This window comes from Physeter macrocephalus, chromosome 19 (assembly GCF_002837175.3).
Source record: "Physeter macrocephalus isolate SW-GA chromosome 19, ASM283717v5, whole genome shotgun sequence".
NCBI classification, from domain to species: Eukaryota; Metazoa; Chordata; class Mammalia; order Artiodactyla; family Physeteridae; genus Physeter; species Physeter macrocephalus.
Window position 1 is genome coordinate 404,845 of NC_041232.1, and position 11,179 is coordinate 416,023.

An 11,179-nucleotide genomic window follows, 5' to 3' on the forward strand; every position below is an offset into this window, starting at 1 on the left:
ACGGGCACCTCAGGACCCCGCGCCGGGAGCCTCGAAGGACCCCGCGCCTAAGGCCTTGTAGGACCCCGCGCGCCTCCCGCCTGCACTTCCGGCCGCAGGCTCTTCCAGCTGTAGCAGCCGGCTAGACCATGTTCGTCCCCTGCGGGGACTCGGTCCCCGACCTCGCGGGGTGCACGCTCCTGATGGTGAGTCCGGCCCCGGGGGAGGGGGCGGGGTGGGGGTCCGAGCGGCGGTCCCCGGACGCGCGCGGGTCTGCGGCCGCGAGTCCTGGTGGCTGAGAGCGGAACGTGCGGGGGAGTGAGAGCGTAACGTGCGGGGGAGTGACCTGTGCTCAGCTGGTGTCGTGCGGGCCACTCGCTTTACATTTCATCGTGGAAAACCTTTTCTCAACTAGTTCGGGAGTCAGGTTCAAGCTAGCCAATCGTTGTCATTAGCCAGGAAACTACAGACGGGTTGCTAAAGACTTTTGCTCACTCAGCGTTCTGTGGTGTCAAAATGTGACAAAAAGACTAGATTCTTGTCCTCAAGGAGTTTGCAGTTTAGTTGGAAACACATATATGTAAATAAGGTTAGAACGTTGAAAAAGATACAGAAAGGCCCTAGGATTTATTGGGAGGGGGAGAGACCCAAGGACCTCTTAAGAAAAGCTTCATATTTGGAATTTAAAAAACAGACAGGGCTTCCCTGGTGGCGCAGCGGTTGAGAGTCCGCCTGCAGATGCAGGGGACACGGGTTCGTGCCCCGGTTCGGGAAGATCCCACATGCCGTGGAGCGGCTGGGCCCGTGAGCCATGGCTGCTGAGCCTGTGCGTCCGGAGCCTGTGCTCCGCAACGGGAGAGGCCACAACAGTGAAAGGCCCGCGTACCACAAAAAAATAAAGATTAAAAAAAAAAAAACTTTTAAAAAAATAAAATCAAAAAACAAACAAAAACTTATACAGAGAACGGATTGTTGCTTGCCAGCAGGGGTGGATAAGTTGGGTGAAGGGGGTCAAAAGTACAAATCTCTAGTCAAAAATAAGTCCTGGGATGTAACTCGAAGCATGGTGACTATAGTTAATACTGTATTGTACATTTGAAAGTTGTTAACAGAGTAGATCTTAAAAAGTTCTCATCACAAGAAAAAAAGTTTTTTCTGACTGTGTGGCATTAGTTGCTAACTAGACCTGTTGAGGTGATCATATTGCAGTATGTACAGATGTCGAATCACAGTGTTGTACACCTGAAATTAATATAATGTTATATGTCAATTATATCTTAGTTTTTTAAAAGGATGATGGTAATAGAAAAGTTACTTTTTGATAATTTTCATCATAATAGTGCACACAAGAAATATCAATGGGGACTTCCCTGGTGGTCCAGTGGTTAGGACTTCACCCTTACACTGCAGGGAGCACGGGATTGATCCCTGGTCCAGGAACTAAGATCTCGCATGCTGCGTGGCCAAAAAAGAAATAAAACGTCAATAAATGCTTAAATTAGCATGTGATAATGTACTGAGGAAGGAAATTTGACTTCATTTCAAAGTATCTCCCTGAAAAATATTTATTAATCACAAAAGAGAAAAAGTGTTTTTGCAGGAGATACCTGGCAAGAAAAAAAGAAAAAGAAAAATGTCATAGAGAAAGTAATGTCCAAAAGATACTAGTGGTACCCTTGACAGTGGAGTGGTGAAGAGGGAAGCCATGCTGGGTTGAAGAAATGGAAGATTTATTCCATTGGGGTATTCAGTAAGTGTTCAATCAGTAGTCTGAAAGGTGGAGCTAATGAAAGGGTCAGAATCCAGCTGTGATTCACCTGAGTGTAAGCGTGCAGTACCAGTGCTGTGATTGTTGTCTTCTGACTAAACTTTTTAAAGTGTGCTAATTTGGTTGACTTAATGAATATATTATTTTACTGTTTCAGCCAGCAGTATCTGTTGGAAATGTTGGCCAGCTTGCAATAGATCTGATTATTTCTACACTGAATATGTGTAAGATTGGTTACTTCTATACCGATTGTCTTGTGCCGATGGTTGGAAACAATCCATATGCAACTGCAGAAGAAAATTCAACAGAACTCAGTATAAATGCTGAAGGTGTGTTATATTCTCCTACAAGGTAGAGTTGTTTTAAATCAGAACCAGACCCTCCCAGTATGTCCTGCAGCACCTGGCACCGGCTCTGTGCAGAGTTCAGGGCGCTGTGTTCTCCTCTCCTGCATACACCCTGGTTTAGGCCTTAGCCTTTCCTAAATGGCAGCTCCCTTGAGAGATGTGGTTATATTTGTATCCTTGGATGGAATTTGAGATACCTATTTGTTTAACATGGGGTTTTTCCCCTTTTATCCTCAGTTTTATTTCTCTCCTTACTGGCGTGGGTAAGCATCACTAATACCAGGGAGAGAGAATTCCACTGGGCTCAGTCCCGTATGTTTAATATACGCTACCTCACACAGGCCTCTGCCATCCTTTCACATTGTAGAATCTGTCGTAACACTGACGAGGCTCAGAAAGGCCAAGTTTCCTAACACTGCAGTAGGTGTGGGCTCTTCCCACGCCGTACGTCTCCACAGTTCCTCGTTGCACTGTCAAGCTGGGTTAGTTGGGGCACACAGTTTACAGCCCCCGACCACTGTGTTCATGATGAGACTGCCCCTCGGGAGGAGAGGAAAACAAAGGAGCCTCCAGTTACCTCGCATGATGAGCAGCTGCTGCCTTGGCCTCTCAGTCTTCGGTTTACCAGTTTAAGGTAGAAGCCAAAGGTGACAGAGGAGCATGAAAGACCGTAGGTGGACCGAGAAATAAGTGAGGAAGCATTTTGGGTTTTGTCAGTCTTACTAACCATGTCATTAGCTTGCAATAATGAAATATACTTTAGAAAGATGGTTTTGTTAACACTAGATAATTTCAATTATTGCCTTGAAGGACAAAGGACTATAAATGGTAGAACTAGAATTTTTATATTTAGACTAATGATAACAACTGTCATTTGTTGAGTATCTCCTCTGAGCTGAACACTGTGCATTTACATGTGTTAATTAACTTAATGCTCACAACTACTCCATGGGTGGTTTTATAGATCAGGGAACCAGTGCACAGAGAAGTTATGGTCCCATGATTAATCGAGCCAGCCTGACCCAGAGACCTGCCTCCCCGTCACCTGCTAATGCACCTTCGCTCCAGTGGAAGACCCACTGGCTTTTTCCTCTGATACAAACTGGCAGCAGGTCCATTGGGTACAGTTCTTTAATCCACTTTTTTAGTTTTTAAGATGAGGTGTCTTTTTGAAATCAATTATAGACATCACAACATTCCACCCCCAAATATGTAAGTATGCACCTCTTATAGTACATTTTCTTACATAGCTAAAACACCATTGCATTTAACAAAATTAGCAATATCTTCCTATACCCTATCCATATTCAGAGAGGCCCAGTTTACCCAAAACTGTCCTTTAAAGTTAGTTTGTTCAGACCAGGCCATAGTACTTCTGATTATCGTGCCTTTGAAATCTGTTACCCTACATAATCTTTCCCTTCTTTGCAAAACTGATTTATTGAAGGAAAAAACTGGACACGTTGTCCTATAGAATGTCCCACCTTCTACGTTTGTCTGATTGCTTCGTGTGGTGTCATTTGCCATGTTCCTCTAGTTTCTGTATTTTCTGAAACTGGAGTTAGGAATAAAGGCTTGATTATTTAAAAGCTAAATATTTTTGGCCAGAATACATGAAAGGCGATGTTACATCACCTGACAAGAAAAAGGATCTGGAAAACAGGGTCTTAACAACATAAAAAGACCTTCGTGATACACTGGTGGAGAACACAAGTTTTGCTGTTGTAGAAAGTGGTACATCTTATATTTTAAAGCTCAGCCTGCCCTTTTCCCTAATTCCTAGACCTTCTGCTCTAACCTCCTTTGCCCCACACATACCTGGTGGTCAGCAGACTCGCTGATGTAGCATAGCCCCGGCCACCCCACGTGCACCAGTCCAACGAGACAACCCCGAAAAGACCTGTATAACAGGAGAGACGTGATCCACCAAAGGCTGTGTCCAAGTCTAGGGTTATTTGTAATCTTTTTACAGTAACTGAAAGCTTACCCCTTGGCACAGTGGCCTAATCACGTGTCCTCAGGCACTCTGTATTTTGTCCTTGGGTCATTTTGGAGCTTCTCATTCTTGGAGGTGAAGTTGGGCAGGACCTCTTAAGCATCAGTAAAGTGGGCCCCTTGTAGAATCTGATGAAAATTGTGGATCCTTTTTGCAGAAAAAATTCACACACGTCGACTCACAAAAATTTTTGCATGTTATTTTAGGTCTTTCAAAAACTCCTAAAGAACACAAATGTACCTATTTTGGGTATTTTATTACACAGCTAACATTCGCCACATTTTATTCTTCCTTCTTCTAATCCCAATGACTGTTGCTGTTCTCTAGAGAAAGGGGGAAAGAATATCAGAAACCAAAAACGGTCTTAAGAATGATGTCATTTGTCATAATGCTAGAAATTTCCAGGGGAATACTTCTCTGGTTTTACAGTCAAAGAAGAGAAATAATTTTTGATAATTTTCTTACAGTTAACTTTTCAGCACTGAATGTATTCCATAGAATAAAGCCCACAGGTGAATTCTGAGGTATTAAAGTGTTTTGTTTTAACTAAATGACATAGTGCATATGTTCTATATTTTAACTATCAAAAACATTTAGATACAGAAGTTGTCCTAGTTCAGCTTTTTATCATTATAAATTCACTTGTATGACTCCTTCAATTTAACTATCATTTGGTTTCATTTTCTTGGACTTGCAGTGTATGCATCGCCTTCAAAGAAACTAGTGGCTCTTCAGTTAAGATCCATTTTTATTAAGGTTAGTATGATATTTTTGCCTTCTTAAGTTTATTGAAGTGCAATATAATGAGAAAATACTGAGTCATTATCATTAAGACTCAAAAATCATTTCTTTGTTTATGTTTATACGGTTAAGCAAGGTCTGATTCTATAGAGAAATATTCATAAAATTTCAGAGTTGTTAGTATTATTTCATGAATATATTGAAAGGAATTGGGACATATAGCTTGGGTCTTATATATTCCCGATTCAGGTAGCATTGGTGAAAAACTTTAAGCATATAAATATTACAGGTTTATTCTATTTGAGTTACATTTCAAACCAGTGGCATCTACATAAAAATTATATATATATGAAAATATTTTCTGAATCCAACTTCTTTTGTCTTCCGCTGCCACCACTCCAGTCCAGCCACCCCCTCCCTCATGCCCCGATTCTGCTTCTGCACCACTCGCCCTGCAGACAGCTCCACCCATGATCCTTTAAATCTCAATCAAAGCGCATCACTTCTGCCTTCCAAACCCACCAGTAGCTTCCCATCTCAAAGAGAGTTCACAGCCCTCACCACGGCCCGACAGGCCCTACATCTCTGATGTGGCAGCCACTAGATACATGTAGCTGTTTAAATTTTGACTCACTCATTAAAAGTAAGTAAAATTAAAAATTCAGTTCCTCTGTCCCAGTAGCTACATTGCAAGTTCTCCACAGCCATGCATGGCGAGCAGCTGCTGTAAAGAGCATTTGGTTACCATGGAGCGTCTGCGGGGCAGCTCGTTCCCTGGCCCCACGTCCAGCTCTCCTGCGTGCCTGTCCCTTGCTCCCCCTCTTGCTTGCCCTGCTCCAGCCACGCTGGCCACCCTGTGCTGTTCAAACACATTAAGCTCATCCTGTCTCAGTCTTCACAGTAGTTTCTCTGCCTGGACCACTTTTCCACTGGACACCTGAATGGCTCACTTCCTTTAGTCTTTGCTTAACTGTCCCTCATCAGAAAGGCCTCCCCCCAGCACCCTTTCTCTCGTCTTATCCTGAGCTAGTTTTCTTCACAACTCCTCACTTCCCACCTCTGATAGAAAGGAAGTTCCCTCAGAAAAGTGACAAGGTGTCATTCACTCCTGTATCCTCGGCTTCTAGACAGAGCCTTGGTGTAGAGTGGATTGAGGTACCACCTGTTCAGGGGGGCAGAAAGGTCTCCCCTTCCTGGGGGCCCTTCCACACACCCCCACAGTCACCATGTTGTAGGAGCGGGATCTCACAGGCGCACTTCTTCACGTCTGGCCACATTCTATCTGCGAGGTGCTTCCACGTTGTTGCAGGTAGAGGTAATTACTTCCTTCTCACCTCTGTGCATGAATCTGTTGTGTAAATAAACCATGATTTACCCATACTGTTGATGGAGCATTTGATTTTTTTCCAGTTTGAGGCTATCATGAATGGAGCAATGGTTATTTTAATATTTATCACTCTTTCCTTAGATAACAATATCACACACAAAGTTTGGCAGTGAGAGTTGCTAGCATTTTTACATTGTGCCACGTGGCTTTTTTGTTCTCTTCCTAATATCAGTGTAAGTTCGAGAAGTAAGATGGACAATTCAGACACTTCTAAATGAATTTTTTTAATTATTTATTTATTTATTGGCTGTGTTGGGTCTTTGTTGCTGCGTGTGGGCTTTCTCTAGTTGTGGCAAGCAGGGGCTACTCTTGGTTGCGGTGCACAGGCTTTGGGCATGCAGGCTCAGTAGTTGTGGCTTGCAGGCTCTAGAGCACAGGCTCAGTAGTTGTGGCGCACAGGCTTAGTTGCTCCATGGCATGTGAGATCTTCCCAGACCAGGGCTCAAACCCATGTCCCCTGCATTGGCAGGCAGATTCTTAACCACTGTGCCACCAGGGAAGTCCCTGAAATTGTTGATAGATGTAAATAAAGAGTCATTTCAAAGTAGCAAACATTTTTTGAGCATAGATTCTTTGCACCAATAATACTCTAAATACTTCAAGCATGTTTCTCTACTCAGTCCTCACAACAATCCTAGGAGGCAGATGCTAATTATCTTCATTTTACAAGTGAGAAATTGGAAACAGAAGCTCAGGCAGCTTGCTCAAGCCGTGTGGTCCATGGGTGGAGCCAGCATTCTAGACCCGGCAGCCTGACTCTGGATCTGGCCTCTCTTAACCACGACACAAACTGCCCTTCTATTTCTAAAAGGTAGCTGTTTCTTACCTGCGTTTTAAATTTTATTGAATAATTATTTTATTAACAGTCTCTGAAAAGAGTTTCCATAAAGTGGGTTTCCCCCCAAATTTTATGACCCAGATCAGTCACCTGTTCACATCTTGCCACATGTGCTTGATTCTCTTTGTGCAAGTACACACAGTTTCCTCCTGCCAAACAGTCCAAAAGGAGGCTGCTGACATCATGTTGCTCACTCCATACAAGAAGGAGACTCTCCTTCACACACAACCTCACTACCACAACACTGGCACACACCTAGAAAGTCAGCATTCAGTGAATTATTAAGTACTAGCATTCAGCATATTCAGATTCCCCAGTTGTTCCCCAGATATCCTTCAGTTCTGGATCCAGGCAAGGTTTGTGTGTTGCCTTAGGCTGTTAGATCTTTTCAGTTGGTGTTCAGTGTAGAGCTGCCCTCCTCTTTCTGTGATTCACAATATTGACTCCTCTGAGGGACCCAGGCCAGATTTTCAGCCTTCTGGATTCACCTAACTGTTTCTTTCTGATCAGATTTGGGGCAGAAATTTCTGGCAAGAACGTCTCATAGATAACCACGTGGTGGTTTTTGAGTAACAATAGATCACTGAAGTACAGAACCGGGAAATTGAAATCTAGATTCCTCACACTTAGCTTATCTCTAGTCGTAAAGATAAAATAAATAGTCATTGTGGGGTGCCTTCAAGATGGTGGAGGAGTAAGACGTGGTGATCACCTTCCTCCCCACAAATACATCAAAACTACATCTACATGTGGAACAACTCCTACAGAACACCTACTGAACGCTGGCAGAAGACCTCAGACTTCCCAAAAGGCAAGAAACTCCCCATGTACCTGGGTAGGGCAAAAGAAAAAAGGAAAAACAGAGACAAAAGAATAGGACAGGACCTGCACCTCTGGGAGGGAGCTGTGAAGGAGGAAATGTTTCCACACACTAGGAAGCCCCTTCACTGGCGGAGACGGGGTGTGGCTGGGGGGAAGCTTTGGAGCCACAGAGGAGAGCGCAGCAACGGGTGCAGAGGGCAAAGTGGAGAGATTCCCATACTGAGGATCGGTGCCGACCAGCACTCACCAGCCCGAGAGGCTTCTCTGCTCACCCACTGGGGCGCGTGGGGGCTGGGAGCTGAGGCTTGAGCATCGGAGGTCAGATCCCAGGGAGAGGACTGGGGTTGGCTGCGTGAAGACAGCCTGAAGGGGGCTAGTGTGCCACAGCTAACAGGGAGGGAGTCCAGGGTAAACTCTGGACCTGCCTAAGATGCAAGAGACCATTGTTTTGGGATACGCGAGGAGAGGGGATTCAGAGCACCACCTAAACAACCTCCAGAGACGGGTGTGAGCTGCGGCTATCAGTGCAGACCCCAGAGACGGGCATGAGATGCTAAGGCTGCTGCTGCAGCCACCAAGAAGCCTGTGTGCAAGCACAGGTCACTATCCACACCTCCTCTCCCGGGAGCCTGTGCAGCCCACCACTGCCAGGGTCCTGTGATCCAGGGACAGCTTCCCCGGGAGAACACACGGCGCGCCTCAGGCTGTTGCAACGTCACGCCAGCCTCTGCCACCACAGGCTCGCCCCACATTCTGTACTCTTCCCTCCCCCCGGCTTGAGTGAGCCAGAGCCCCCTAAGCAGCCACTTCTTTAACCCTGTCCTGTCTGGGTGGGGAAGAGATGCCCTCATGTGACCTACACGCAGAAGCAGGGCCAAATCCAAAGCTGAACCCCAGGAGCTGTGTGAACAAAGAAGAGAAAGAGAAATCTCTCCCAGCAGCCTCAGGAGCAGCGGATTAAATCTCCACAATCAACTTGATGTACCCTGCATCTGTGGAATACCTGAATAGACAATGAGCGGATTAAATCTCCACAATCAACTTGATGTACCCTGCATCTCTGGAATACCTGAATAGACAACGAATCATCCCAAAATTGAGGCAGTGGACTTTGGTAGCAGCTGTAGACTTGGGGTTTGCTTTCTGCATCTAATTTGTTTCTGGTTTTTTGTTGTTGTTGTTGTTTCTGGTTTTATGTTTATCTTAGTTTAGTATTTAGAGCTTATTATCATTGGTAGATTTGTTTATTGATTTGGTTGCTCTTTATTATTTAATATATATATATATTTTTTCCTTTTTCTCTTTTTGTGAGTGTGTATGTGTATGCTTCTTTGTGTGATTCTGTCTGTATACCTTTGCATTTGCCATTTGTCCTAGGGTTCTGACTGAGCGTTTTTTGGTTTGGGGGGGTTTTTTTAGTATAGTTTTTAGCGCTTGTTATCATTGTTGGATTAGTTTTTTGGTTTGGTTGCTCATGAGAGATTATTACAAGCACCTATATGCCAATAAAATGGACAACCTGGAAGAAATGGACAATTTCTTAGAAAAGCACAACCTGCCAAGACTGAACCAGGAAGAAATAGAAAATATAAACAGACCAATTACAAGCAAGAAATTGAAACTGTCATTAAAAATCTTCAAACAAACAAAAGCCCAGGACCAGATGGCTTCACAGGCAAATTCTATCAAACATTTAGATAAGAGCTAACACCTATCGTTCTCAAATTCTTCCAAAATAAAGCAGAGGGAGGAACACTCCCAAACTCATTCTACAAGGCCACCATCACCCTGATACCAAAACCAGACAAAGATGCCACAAAAAAAGAAAGCTACAGGCGAATATCACTGATGAACATAGATGCAAAAGTCCTGAACAAAATACTAGCAAACAGAATCCTGCAGCACATTAAAAGGATCAATACACCATGATCAAGTGGGGTTTATCCCAGTAATGCAAGGATTCTTCAATATATGCAAATCAATCAATGTGATAAACCGTGTTAACAAATTGAAGGAGAAAAACCATATAATCATCTCATTAGATGCAGAAACGGTTTTGACAAAATTCAACACCCATTTATGATAAAAACCCTCCAGAAAGTAGGCATAGAGGGAACTTACCTCAACATAATAAGGGCCATATATGACAAACCCACAGCCAACATCGTTCTCAGTGGTGAAAAAGTGAAACCATTTCCACTAAGATCAGGAACAAGGCAAGGTTGCCCACTCTCACCACTATTATTCAACATAGTTTTGGAAGTTTTAGCCACAGCAATCAGAGAAGAAAAAGAAAAGGAAGGAATCCAAATCGGAAAAGAAGAAGTAAAACTGTCACTGTTTGCAGATGACATACTATACATAGAGAATCCTAAAGATGCTACCAGAAAACTACTAGAGCTAATCAATGAATTTGGTAAAGTAGCAGGATACAAAATTAATGCACAGAAATCTCTGGCATTCTTATACACTAATGATGAAAAATCTGAGAGTGAAATTAAGAAAACACTCCCATTTACCACGGCAACAAAAAGAATAAAATATCTAGGAATAAACCTACCTAAGGAGACAAAAAACTTGTATGCAGAAAACTATAAGACACTGATGAAAGAAATTAAAGATGATACAAATAGGTGGAGAAATATACCATGTTCTTGGATTGGAAGAATCAACATTGTGAAAATGACTCTACTACCCAAAGCAATCTACAGATTCAATGCAATCCCTATCAAACTACCACTAGCATTTTTTACAGAACTAGAAAAAAAAATTTCACAATTTGTATGGAAACACAAAAGACCCCAAATAGCCAAAGCAATCTTGAGAACGAAAAATGGAGCTGGAGGAATCAGGCTCCCTGACTTCAGATTATACTACAAGGCTACAGTAATCAAGACAGTATGGTACTGGCACAAAAACAGAAATATAGATCAATGGAACAGGATAGAGAACACAGAGATAAACCCACACACCTATGATCACCTTATCTTTGATAAAGGAGGCAAGAATATACAGTGAACAGCCTCTTCAGTAAGTGGGGCTGGGAAAAATGGACAGCTACATGTAAAAGAATGAAATTAGCACACTCCCTAACACCATACACAAAAATAAACTCAAAATGGATTAAAGACCTAAATGTAAGGCCAGACACTATAAAACTCTTAGAGGAAAACATAGGCAGAACACTCCATGACATAAATCACAGCAAGATCCTTTTTGACCTACCCTGTAGTAAAATGGAAATAAAAGCAAAAATAAACAAATGGGACCTAATGAAACTTAAAAGCTTTTGTACAGCAAA

At 43.1% G+C, this 11,179-nt stretch overlaps 1 protein-coding gene across 1 annotated transcript in view; it reads left to right on the top strand.

Annotated features, from left to right (window-relative positions):
* The first annotated feature begins 50 nt into the window (after positions 1 to 50).
* The window catches only part of PSMG2 (proteasome assembly chaperone 2), a 17,679-nt gene continuing 6,550 nt past the window's right edge, over positions 51 to 11,179 (top strand). The window contains exons 1-3 of the mRNA XM_024120974.3: positions 51 to 185; positions 1,905 to 2,076; positions 4,788 to 4,846. Coding sequence (XP_023976742.1) covers positions 129 to 185; positions 1,905 to 2,076; positions 4,788 to 4,846 — 288 coding nt within the window. The 5' untranslated portion in view covers positions 51 to 128. The remainder of the gene's footprint in view (positions 186 to 1,904; positions 2,077 to 4,787; positions 4,847 to 11,179) is intronic.